The 13,429-nt window shown below is 43.5% G+C and overlaps 1 protein-coding gene across 1 annotated transcript in view; it reads right to left on the reverse strand.

The window, feature by feature from the left end:
• SCD5 (stearoyl-CoA desaturase 5) overlaps positions 1-12,311 on the reverse strand; it is a 56,680-nt gene extending 44,369 nt beyond the window's left edge. The window contains exon 1 of the mRNA XM_060779327.2: positions 11,730-12,311. Within this exon, the coding sequence (XP_060635310.2) occupies positions 11,730-12,204 (475 nt within the window). The 5' untranslated portion in view covers positions 12,205-12,311. The remainder of the gene's footprint in view (positions 1-11,729) is intronic.
• Between the last annotated feature and the right edge of the window lie 1,118 nt (positions 12,312-13,429).

A 13,429-nucleotide genomic window follows, 5' to 3' on the forward strand; every position in this document is an offset into this window, starting at 1 on the left:
ATGAATTGCTCTACCTGGGTTGGTCCCTTTTAATTACTTTACCTTATAAACTTCTTTCTATCTGTTGGCCATGTGCTTACTACAGAAACATACTTTTGCAGAGCACGGCCCTTGAGAACCTGTTGTAAGTACCTAGGCCTTTTTGTTATGTATACCTTACATGTTATCATAATATGCAAATGTTTATCCCTTGTGGGACATGTTCTAGCCACTTGTGTATATTCCCTGTAGATCCACTGTTTCACTGTATAAAACATCCGAGGAAGCATTGTTATTGTGATGAACTTGATGTCCACTCCATTCTTTCAGATGCCATTATAACAGTGCTTCTCAACCTTGCTAATGCCACACCCCTTAAGCCAGTTTCTCCTGTTGTGGTGACCCCAACCATAACATTATTTTTGTTGCTACTTCATAACTGTAATGTTGCTACTGTTGTGAATTGTTATGTACATATCCGATTTGCAGGATGTATTTTCATTCACTGGACCAAATTTGGCACAAATACCCGATACACCCAAATATGAATATGGGTGGGGTTTGGAGAGGGGCTGATTTTGTCATTTGGGAGTTGTCGTTGCTGGGATTTATAGTTCACCTACAATCAAGGAGCATTCTGAACTCCATCAACAATGGAATTAAACCAAACTTGGCACACAGAACTCACATGACCAAAAGAAAATACTGGGTTTGGTTGACCTTAGATTTTGGAGTTGTAGTTCACATCCAGAGAGCACTGTGGACTCAGACAATGGTGGATCTGGACCAAATTTGGCACAAATACTCAATATGCTCAAATGTGAACCCTAGTGGAGTTTGGGTTAAATAGACCTTGATATTTGAGAGTTGTAGTTGCTGGGACTTGCAGTTCACCTACAATCAAAGACCATTCTGAACCCCACCAACGACTGAGTTGGGCCAAACTTCCTATACAGAACCCCCATGACCAACAGAAAATACTGTTTTCAGATCGCCTTTGGCAACCCCTCTGGTACCCCTTCGTAACCCCCCCTCCCCCCCGGGGTCCCGACCTCCAGGTTGCAAAACGCTGTATTAAAATATCCCACTCTTTTCCTCCTCCTCACATGTTTGTCTTTGGCTTACTTCAGTCAAAATAGTGTGCAGTGCATTAACTCATCCATGGGGAAAAGGGAGGAAGAGGTTAAAAAAATCCCCCTTTCCTTGTCGGGCCAGGCAAACACAAACTGATATATTCTATTCTAGCTTCTCTGTTCCTTCTCATTAATGGTTTTAGTATCCTGACCATTTTGTGGTGTTGCTTAGCCACATACCTGGATTTGATCTATGAAATATTGGAGGATATGACATCTCTGTACCTTTAGTAGCAGACATAATCGACTGACATTGTCTCTACAAAAGGGAAAGTTTCATCTGTCATTCTTGGGCAAACATCTCTTCAAAGGCATGAGACACAGTTTGGGGGAACAATATAGCAACGCTTAGGGGATTTTTTTTTTGCTTCTGCTAAGATATTTTCACCCATAAAGGACATATAACAACCTCCTTCCATCTGGAAGAGGAAAAGAAGCATAGATTTACATTATTCTGGTATCAGCAAATTCTTGGCATTCTTAGCTATCGGATCCTGAATAGATAAAAATGCACTAGCCATTCCAGAAAAGAATAGTCCCAAAATAAAATGCGTAGGTGTTTACCCAGCAGCAACGAGAAGAAAAAGGGAAGGCTGGGGGAGAATAGCAAATATTTTTTTTCCTCTTTGGAGAGAAAACAGTTTCTATTTCAAGGGATGGGGGAGTGAGTGTGTATAATGGGAATGTGATGCCCTTGACAAGCTAGAGAAAGCAGCTCTTGAATCAAGATGCTTCTACAAATCTGTGGATTCCAAAGGATGCAACTATGGCAGTGAAGGGATTACAAAAAAAAGCTGTAATTTTGTTCAATACGTTGTTGAAGGCTTTCAGGACTGGAATCACTGGGTTGCTGTGAGTTTTCCGGGCTGTATAGCCATGTTTCAGAAGCATTGCCTCCTGACGTTTCATCCACATCTATGGCAAGCAACCTCAGAGATTGTGAGACTGTGCCGTCGCGCCTGGGGGCTATAACTGTTAGTGAAAGAGGCATGGACGTGACATCTTTCCCCCAAGAGATTGCTTCTTGCCCTCCTTTAGGAAACTGGAACTCCCAAGGACCAAAACACTGTAGATAACTCAAAGTAGGTTTTATTGTTCACAAAGAGTTATCCCTTTAAGGCAATAAGCTGGAAGTTTCAAAGGGCTAAAGGAAAATATACATTACAGCCTCTGGTTGTCTTGGATCCAAGGAGATTTCGCAGCTGAGAAGATTTTCCTGTTCCCTCTTTTCTCAATGGCTGTGAATATCGGAATAATCACAACCCCAATTCCAATGGTCTATATTTGAAGGGCCAAAGCCTTCCTCTGGTGCCAAAGAACTGGTTTGAAGGTGCTTGAGACTTCTCAATGTCATCCAGGTTGATCTGAACATGAAGCATAAGTTTCAAGGGTAAGAACCTCAGAATTGGTGCTGAGAGGTAACTTAATCAAGGGCTTTAGAGCCAAGTCCCTTTCTCACGTCCATCTGATAGAAAGTTTGATGGTGGAATGTAAAAGGAAAGGCACTGCCCTCCTCCAGGAAGAGGTGGAGTCAAACAATTGAGCTGAGGAAGCAATATAACTGGTGCAAACAGCATTGATTGACAGCTATAAATAACCAATCAATCCAACTATACATTTACAGGGTAAAAAGCCAAAATCAGGCATGATACAACAGTTCAAATCTTGCAACTTATAGTTCTACATATAGGTGGCGCCACTCACGCCATCACAGAGACTGCTCAATCTCTGAGGATGTTTGCCATAGATGTGGGCAAAACATTAGGAGAGAATGCTTCTGGAACATGGCAATACAGCCCGGAAAACTCACAGCAATCCTATAATTTTGTTGTTTGAAAAAATACCATGTTAAGTTGTTTTTGAATTGTAGTGAAAGTTGTTTTACACTGTAAAGATGCATATTAGTATTAGTTCTGTCTGTCTTTAACTCTTACGACTCATGGCATCCCCATTAATTCCATAAGACATCTGTATGGACCTTGCCATAGAAATATTGGGCATTTTTCTGGTGGAAATATACATGGCACATAAGAGCCTGTTCCTCTGTTTTTGTCCGTTTTTATGATTTTTGGAAAGGGATGACCTTGTCAAAAGTCACAACCTTTTGAAACATGATGCCATAACCTCTTGGTAAAAGCATGACCAGTTAGAGTCATAACCTTTTGGGAAAATGGCATTCATGCAAATCAATCAGGTTTCTCGGCTGTTAGACTGATAAACTCAGATATCTCTTTTTTTGTTAGGAAGATATGCCAATACAAACACACACACACATATACAGAAGTGTTTTCTTCGATTGCCTTTAAATCATGCTCTCAAAAGACAAAATAGGCAGACTTCCTTAAAAATAACATAGTAGATTTACTCACAAACTTCATGTATTCAGCATACAGATACTTTGATTATCAATCAAAGTTAGATTTGAAGTAGTTTCTCTGTGTAGGTAACACAGATGGTCTTGCTCAGAATCAATAGTCCATAGTCCAAAGCATCTCTCTATTCTGAGGGTCTAATACACTCTTTGTCTAGTCTGAAAGTCCAATGAAGTCTCTCCAGTGGTTCTCAACCTGTGGGTCTCCAGATGTTTTGGCCTTCAACTCCCAGAAATCCTTAAAGCTGGAAAACTGGCTTGGATTTCTGGGAATTGTGGGCCAAAATACCTGGGGACCCATAGGTTCCTACAAGCATACTGTTCCTACTGAGGTCTAAACGGAATTGTTTCTAAAATGGAGTCTGAGCCCTGAACAAGCCCAGACCTGATCACATGATCTGCAGCCCCTCCCACAACAAAGAGTTAAGGTAAAATTGCATACCAATACACACATATACAATAGAGTAAGCAATTCTATACATAACAAATAACTAGTGGGGGCTTGAGAAGATTGCTATTTCCAACACTGTAACTGTTCTGGATCTTAATTGAAATACTTTATGTTTACTGAATGGGGACTACTAAGAATCTTAATACAGGGAGCTAAAATTTCATCTCAAATAAACTGTTGAGACCTAAATCAAAAACTTTACTCCTTGCCACCTACTATATATACTACTACTATATACTACTACTACTACTATATATACTATATATAGAGAGAGAGAGCATGCAGTACTTGAATACCAATTAGTGTCAACAACTACTACATTATTATTACAATAATTATTATATTTCTAATGAAACTTTCTTTGAGAAAAGGTATAAAAAGCCCACCCATTGTATGCTTCAGGACGGGCAGTTTCATTTTTACCTGTAAGAGTAGGGACTTTTTCACCTGTCTAGCCAGGAAAAATAAACCTGATTGTTTTCACCTATCAAATCCATTTGCTCTCTCTTCCTGTCCCTCCACAGATCCACTTCACCAGGCATAGGGAAACTTTCTGACTTTGGGGCTGCATACTAGTACTCCCTGCGAGGAGGACTGGCTGCCTGGTGATGGAAGGAAGGAAGGGAAGAAGGGACAAAAGGGAGGAAGAGGAGGATGGAAGGAGAAAGATGGAGAGAGGGAAGGAGGGAGGAAAGAGGGAAGGGAAACAAAAGGGAAGGAAGGATGATAGGGTAGAAGGCAAGAAGGAAGGAAGGAAGGAAGGAGGGAGGGAGGGAGGGAGGATGGAAAGGTGGAAGGGAATGGAGGGAGAAAGAGGAAGAGAGGAAAGAAGGGAAGGAAGGAAGGAAAAAAGAGAAGGAAGGAAGGGAAGGAGGAAGGATAGAGAGGAGAAGGAATGAGGAAAGGGTGGGAGGGAATGGAGGGAGAAAGAGGGAGAGAGGGAAGGAGGGAGGTAAGAGAGAAGGAAGGAAAAACAAAAGGGAAGGAAGAAAGATGAAAGGGCAGAAGGCAAGGATAGAAGGAAGGAAGAGAAGGAAGAAAAAAGAGAAGGAAGGAACGAAAGAAGGAAGGAAGGATGAAAGGGTGGAAGGGAATAGAGGCAGGGAGAAAGAGGGAGAGAGGGAAGGAGGGAGGAAAGTGGGAAGGAAGGAAAAACAAAAGGGAAGGAAGGAAGGATGGAAGGGCGGAAGGCAAGGATAGAAGGAAGGGAAGGAAGGAAAAAGAGAAGGAACGAAGGAAGGAGGGAAGAATTAAAGGATGGAAGGGAATAGAGGCAGGGAGAAAGGGAGAGAGGGAAGGAGGGAGGAAAGAGGAAAGGAAGGGAAAACAAAAGGGAAGGAAGGATGAAAGGGCGGAAGACAAGGATAGAAGGAAGGATGAGAAGGAAGGAAGGAAAAAGAGAAGGAAGGAAGGGTGGAAGGGAATAGAGGCAGGGAGAAAGATGAAGGGAGGGAAGGAGGGAGGAAAGAGGAAAGGAAGGAAAAATAAATGGGGAGGAAGGAGAAATAGAGGGAAGGAGGAAAAGGTGGAAGAGAAGGAAGGGAGGGATGGAGGAAGGAAAGAGAGGAAGGAAGGAAGGACGAAGGGTTGGAAGGGAAGAAGAAAGAGGAAAGGAAGGAGGAAGGAAAGAGAGAAGGAAGGAAGGAAGGAAGGAAGGAAGGAAGGAAGGAAGGAAGGAAGGAAGGAGAAGATGGTGAAAGAGAGGAGGGCCTGAGAAAAGAACCCAAGGGGCCGCATATGGGCCCCGGGCCTGGGTTTACCCATACCTGGACTACAGTGTTTTTAAAAATCCACTACCTCTTTGTCGTAAAAAAATGTCAGTAGTTTAGTTCAAGACAGAAATAGCAACTTATGTTTGGAGACAGAGAGGCCTTTCCCCTCCCTGGAGAACTTTTCACTCTGTCTTCTCCATTGTAAACCCAGCCAGCTGTAGCATTGAAAAGCAGACAAAAGAAAAGTATTTCTTCACACAAGCTATAATTAATTTATGGAACGCACTAATAGGGGATATCCAAACCCCAGCAGGATTGTGTTACCTCCACGTAAACAAGGCTTCCTTTCAGTTCCACCTCCTTCCAAAGGCACACAATGATTGGAGTCATTACTTTCCATAAACTCCTATAAGCAGTTTCATTCTCAATACATGTTCTAACATCAAAGAAAGATCAAACCTAAGGTTTTGGCCTATGAAGGACCATATGGTCAAGACTATCAGAAGGACCGTATCTCCGTTTTGGATGTTGAGGTCCTTGGTTGAAAGTTTTCCTCAGTCCCACTAAAATCAGAAGGTGCAGCTACACCAGGCATGGGCAAACTTTGGCCTTCCAGGTGTTTTGGACTTCAAGTCCAGTAGGCTGTTAGGAATTGTAGGAGTTGGAGTCCAAAACACCTGGAGGGCCGAAGTTTGCCCATGCCTGATCTACATTATAGACTCCACTTGAATTGCCAGGGCTCAGTGATATGGAATTATGGAAGTTGCAGTTTTACAGCGTCTTTAGCCTTCTCTGCCAAAGAGTGATAGTGCTTCAAGAAACTGCCAAACCCAGGATTACCATAGTGTTGAGCCATGATAGTTAAAGTGGTGCCAAACTGCATTAATTCCACAGTGTAGATGCACCCTGAGATATTGGGACTCATCTTGGTGGTCAGAGAATGCTGCGTTGACTGGATCAACACTGCCATATAATGAATTGTATGGTCAGTGTGGTAGACCCATAGAATGCAGTATATGTGTCTACATCGGTGTTTCTCAACCTTCCTAATGCCGCGACCCCTTAATACAGTTCTTCATGTTGTGGTGACCCCCAAACATAAAATTATGTTTGTTGCTACTTCAAAACTGTAATTTTGCTACTGTTACGAATCGTAATGTAAATATTTGATATGCAGGATGTATTTCCATTCACTTGACCAAATTTGGCACAAATACCTGTTACACCCAAATTTGAATACTGCTGGGGTTGTGGGGGGGGGGGGGGGAGGGATTAATTTTGTCATTTGGGAGTTGTAGTTAACCTACAATCACAGAGCATTCTGAACCCCCCCACCACCACCACCACCAACAACAACAATGGAATTGAACCAAACTTGGCACACAGAACTCCCTTAACCAACAGAAAATACTGGAAGGGCTTGGTGGGCATTGACCTTGAGTTTTGGAGTTGTAGTTCACCTACACCTAGACAGCACTGTAGACTCAAACAATGATGGATCTGGACCAAACTTGGCACGAATACTCAATATACCCAAATGTGAACACTGGTGGAGTTTGGGGGAAATAGTGCTTGAGATTTGGAAGTTGTAGTTGCTGGGATTTATAGTTCACCTAAAAATCCTAAAATCCTAAAATCAAAGAGCATTCTGACACCCCCCTCCCCCACAACAATGGAATTGAACCAAACTTGGCACACAGAACTCCCATGACCAACAGAAAGTACTGGAAGGGTTTGGTGGGCATTGACCTTGAGTTTTGGAGTTGTAGTTCACCTACATCCAGAGAGCACTGTGGACTCAAACAATGCACCAAACTTGGCACCAAACTTGGCATACTACCTACATGGCTAACACTGAATACTGGTGGGGTTTGGGGGGGGGGGTTGTTTTTGAATTCTGGGAGTTGTAGTTCACCAACACCAAAAAGGAAGAGAAGGACAGGCAAAGAGATCTTCAGCCTTCTCTGCCAAAAGGGTTCCTAAAACCATCAGAAATATGTGTTTTCTGATGGTCTTTGGTGACCCCTCTGATACCTCCCTCGCAACCCCCCCGGGGGTCCCAACCCCCAGGTTGATAAACACTGCTCTACATTGTATTGTTGAAGGCTTTCATGACCAGAATCACTGGGTTGTTGTAGGTTTTTTCGGGCTATATGGCTATGGTCTAGAGGCATTCTCTCCTGACGTTTCGCCTGCATCTATGGCAAGCATCCTCACTACCTCTGAGGATGCTTGCCATAGATGCAGGCGAAACGTCAGGAGAGAATGCCTCTAGACCATGGTCATATAGCCCGAAAAAACCTACAACAACCCACTGCTCTACATTGATCATACGATGCAGTCACAAATTATATTATATGTCAGTGTAGATCCAGCCAAAGATGACAGAATAAAATCCATTCACAACAGATTGAGGACTTGGGTAATAAAGCTGCAAAGGGACCGATGTCCTGCTGTCGTGCCACTCCCCTTAAATACACTCCAACCGTTCATGGATTCGTATTTCTTTTCAACCTCCAGGAAGTGAGCCCCAGTTTACACCATTTCAGCAAAGAGGAGGAAAGGAGAGATCGCCCATGCAGAACAAACAAGCAAACTAAACAGTTCCTGGTCTGGTTGCTCCAGAATTCGAAGCTCTTAAAACCAACCTAGAAGTGCATATATTACACCAATAAAAACAATGAGATAAAAAAGACGCAGCAGGCGAGAATCACAATATCATCTCACTAGGATTTTACAGTCGGACGCAGAATAAAAAAGGTTGTTTTATAGTTTGATGACAACAATATCTAGAAATTACAAAACTGTCATTTACCGGTCAATATGTCCAATATCCTCTCTCTATTAAAACCTTTCATGCAAAGCCATGTCGCTTAACCTTTCTTAACAAAGCCTGTGTAGGTGTCCATTCTCTTGCTTTCCTTGCCTCCATCTTTCTCTTTGTTCCCCTTACCATCGAACTATTAAAGGCAAATTGGCAAGCTTCTTGGGGGCAGGAACTTAAGTGGGGCTCGTATTAGCCTGCACAGCACTATATAAATAAAATGCAATAGTCATAATAATGCCGGAGACAGTGAGGAAGAGGAGGAGGAGGAAGAGGAGGAGGCACAGCTTGGCAGAAAGGCACTCTTTTCTTCACTGCCAAGGCAGAAAGGGGAAAGTCACCTCTAGGGATAGGATTCGCAATGTGGAGCATGGCTTCCAAGGTTCGCCGTGGCTGAAATGGAAAAACTCTTGGCTGTCAGTATTTTTATGCAACTGACACCCGAAATGAGGAGATGATAACGCAGGGAGTAAAGTGCTTTTCGAAAAAAAAGAGGACGAAAATGTAACAGAGCATAATAGGAAATGAATGGAGGGCCTTTTTTAGGACAGTTATGTACCAGTTCTGCAAAATGCATAACCCCGACTATGCTCCTTATAGGTTCAGATTAGTTATCTATCCAAATTTATTTAACCAAGGTTGCAACCTTTTAATCTCTTAACTTGAAGAAAGCCCTCTCAATTGGACTTGGGTTGCTGTGAATTTTCTGAGCTATATACTGATGTTCCAGAAGCATTCTCTCCTGACGTTTCGCCTGCATCTATGGCAGGCCTCCTCAGAGGTTGTGAGACCTCACAACCTCTGAGAATGCTTGCCACAGATGCAGGCAAAACATCAGGAGAGAATGCTTCTGGAGCATGGCCATACAGCCTTGGAAAACTCAAAACAATTCAAAACAATTCAGCCATGAAAGCCTTCATCAATGGGACTTGCGTCTGAATATACAATTCTGAGACTGTGCTGTGAGAGGATTACTTCTCCATCCAGAAGTGAGTCTAAAGTAAACAGGGAAGTCGCTTTACGGCAGGGATCTAGGATAGCATACAAGGCAAACACTGTCATCTCTGTATTGTCGAAGGCTTTTATGGCCGGAATCACTGGGTTGTTGTAGGTTTTTCCGGGCTATATGGCCATGTTCTAGAGGCATTTTCTCCTGACGTTTCACCTGCATCTATGGCAAGCATCCTCAGAGGTAGTGGAAGTCCTCACTACCTCTGAGGATGCTTGCCATAGATGCAGGTGAAACGTCAGGAGAAAATGCCTCTAGAACATGGCCATATAGCCCAGAAAAACCTACAACAACCCACTGTCATCTTTATTATCCTTTGCATAAATTGGATCCTTTCCTGGCCTTGCTATGTATTATGAATCCGGGAACATTTCTTTGAATTAACTATCTGTTTCCTTAACACAACGGTGTGTATAATCATTTTTTCCCATTCACTTGCACACAAATCCACCCACCACTGAACAATTCTCCTCTTGCAATAGTTGTGTGAGAAAGGGGAAAAAATGAAGCATCTCCTACGCAAGGGATATATGTACTATATGCCTCCTACACATAAGCCCTCTCAAAGTGGGCGTTCACAAGTCCTCTCTCTAATGCAGATTGCGTTTACCTTTTGTCTAAACAGTCAAGGTGATACAGTTTTCCCTCCCTTCATTCTGGAATCAGAATCTAGGAATTTACACGCCTCTTTCCATAGATAACACAAATTAAAAATGGATATTAAGAAATATTTAAAAAGCACAGCATGGATATTTATTCCAGAGCAATCAACCTGCGTTGGATCTTGTGTGTAGCTTCGGAGACAGAACATCATTTCAACAGAATTGGAAGAACTTCGAAAACTGGGTTGTTGTAGGGTTTTTTGGGCTATATGGCCATGTTCTAGAGGCATTCTCTCCTGACGTTTTGCCTGCATCTATGGCAAGCATCCTCAGAGGTAGTGAGGATGCTTGCCATAGATGCAGGCAAAACGTCAGGAGAGAATGCCTCTAGAACATGGCCATATAGCCCGAAAAAACCTACAGCAACCCAGTGATTCCGGCCATGAAAGCCTTCGAGAACTTCAAAAACACTGAATCTAGTCGTAATAATGATCTGGATAGTTGTGTGTATTCCAGGCTGTATGGCCATGTTCCGGAAGCATTCTCTCCTGTTTCGCCTGCATCTATGACACACATCTTCAGAGGTTGTGAATGTTGGAAACTAGGAAAATGGGGTTTATATATCTGTGGAATAATGTCCAAGGTGCGAGAAAGAACTCTTGTCTGCTTGAGGCAAGTGTGAAGGTTGCAATTGGCCACCTTGATTAGCATTGAATGGCCTTGCAGCTTCAAAGACTGATTCCTACATGGGGGGATCCTTCATTGGGAGGTATTATCTGGCTCTGATTGTTTTGTGTCAGGAATTCCTCTGTGTCTGCTTGAGGCAAGTGTGAAGGTTGCAATTGGCCACCTTGATTAGCATTGAATGGCCTTGCAGCTTCAAAGACTGATTCCTGCCTGGGGGAATCCTTCATTGGGAGGTATTAGCTGGCCCTGATTGTTTTGTGTCAGGAATTCCTCTGTTGTTTGAGTGTTCCTCTTTATTTGTGTTCTGATTTTCAAGTTTTAGAGTGTCTCTTTTTTAATTAAACTATTTGACTTCTAACATAGAATCATAGAATCAAAGAGTTGGAAGAGACCTCATGGGCCATCCAGTCCAACCCCCTGCAAAGAAGCAGGAATATTGCATTCAAATCACCCCTGACAGATGACCATCCAGCCTCTGTTTAACAGCTTCCAAAGAAGGATCATCTTATGATGATTTAATGTTTAAATTGATTTTACCTTGATTAGCATTGAATGGTCTTGTAGTTTCAAAGCCTAGCTGGTTCCTGCATGGGGGAATCCTTTGTCACAACCTCTGAGGGTGCCTGCCATAGATGCAGGCGAAACGTCAGGAGAGAATGCTTCCAGAACATGGCCATACAGCCTGGAAAACTCACAACAACTCGGTTGCTGGGGCTATTTCTACAGTCTGGAAAACACACAGCAACCCAGTGATTCTGGTCATGAAAGCCTTCAACAATATAATGATCTGAATATCTTGATTTTTGAAAAGGAAAATCAAAACAAATGCAGACGGAAATTAATACATGTCAAGAGATGGATGGGGAAAGGATAGGGGAAAAAAGAAGGAGAAGAAAATAGACTTTTTTTCCTCCCCTTTTGTGAGTTATTTAGGGGGACATTCAGAGAGGAGGCAACTTACCCCAAATCAGAGTCAACACATGGGCCTTGGGGATGAGGCATAGGGAATACACGGCCCCGACATGGAGCAGGGTCATAAGGATGACGTTCCTCCAGACGATTTCTTGCCGCTGTCCAACTTTCTGCTCTCTTCTCCCAGCGACAGATTCCATTGGGCTTTCTTCTCTTCCATTGCAGGGCAGGTTGGTTCCCTTGTCTGTCATGCTGTTGTTGGCCTCTTGCTTTGACATGGCCGGAGAGGGGAAATCAGCACAGTCTGCAAAATCGGAAAGCCGGAAAGCAGAATTCTTTTCTATAATACTGGGAGAAAGAAGGGATGAATGAATGCTTGCAGTTGTTGTCTTTCTAGAGAAAGGAAAAATATTGCTTTCTTCCTCTCCTCTTCCTCTTTCTCCTTCTTCCACTTTCTGATCTTGTCCTTCTTGGGACCGCTTTCTGAATGTGGTTTTACGAACGCCGGCCGGGTTGGACAGCATCTGTTGCTGGCATTTTATCCCCGGTGGTGCTGCTGATGCTGATGCTGTGTCAGAGCTGAACTCCGCACAGCAACAGAGGATGAAAAAAGGGGGGGAAGGAGGAGGAGGGAGAGAGAGAGGATGAGAGCAAAGACCTGCATAGCTACAGCCAATCCGAATAATATGCGGCGCTCTTAAAGGGGGAGAGACCGAGGAAAGAGGGGGGCAGGCAAGCAAAGAAAGGAAGAAAGAGCTATAGCATCTTTGTCCAGGAATCCATGCACCGGACGGATGGACGGAATATATATTCTCCATCCAACAAAGACACGCATACATGGATGCATTCATTGACCGGGATTCTATTGTTTATCCCGACTACAGCATACACTATTGTCTCAATGAGATTTCTCTTTGTGTTGACTCACTATTTGGACATTGATGGCTCACCATTTGGACATTGACGGCCTGCTCCACTTGGGACTTGGCACCTTTTATGTATAGATAGTCTGGGAAATTCCAGACAAGAAGCAATCAGGCCCAGCAAATCACCTCCCAACAAAGGATCCCCCCCCCCCCCCCAGGCAGTAAGAAGCCCGATCTTGAAACTGCTAGACCATTAAATGCAAAACAAGGTGGCAAATTTTCCTAGTTTCCAACCCACCTCACAATCTCTGAGGATGCCTGCCACGAATGCAGGCGAAACGTCAGGAGAGAAAGCTTCTGGAACATGACAGGAAACAATCAAGGCCAGATGACATCTCCCAACAAAGGATTCCCCCAGGCAGCAACCAGCCAGGCTTTGAAGTTGCAAGGGCATTAAATGCTAATCAAGGTGGCCAATTGCAACACTATTCCACAGATATATAAACCACGTTTTCCTAGTTTCCAACCCACCTCACAATCTATGAGGATGCCTGCCATGGATGCAGGCGAAATGTCAGGAGGGAAGGCTTCTGGAACATGACAGGAAACAAGGCCAGCTGATATCTCTCAACGAAGGTTCCCAGGCAGCAACCAGCCAGGCTTTGAAGCCGCAAGGGCATTAAATGCTAATCAAGGTGGCCAATTGCAACACTATTCCACAGATATATAAACCACATTTTCCTAGTTTCCAACCCACCTCACAATCTATGAGGATGCCTGCCATGGATGCAGGCGAAATGTCAGGAGGGAAAGCTTCTGGAACATGACAGGAAACAAGGCCAGCTGATATCTCCCAACGAAGGTTCCCAGGCAGCAACCAGCT

The sequence above is a fragment of the Anolis sagrei genome, chromosome 5 (genome assembly GCF_037176765.1).
Source record: "Anolis sagrei isolate rAnoSag1 chromosome 5, rAnoSag1.mat, whole genome shotgun sequence".
In the NCBI taxonomy this organism is placed as follows: Eukaryota; Metazoa; Chordata; class Lepidosauria; order Squamata; family Dactyloidae; genus Anolis; species Anolis sagrei.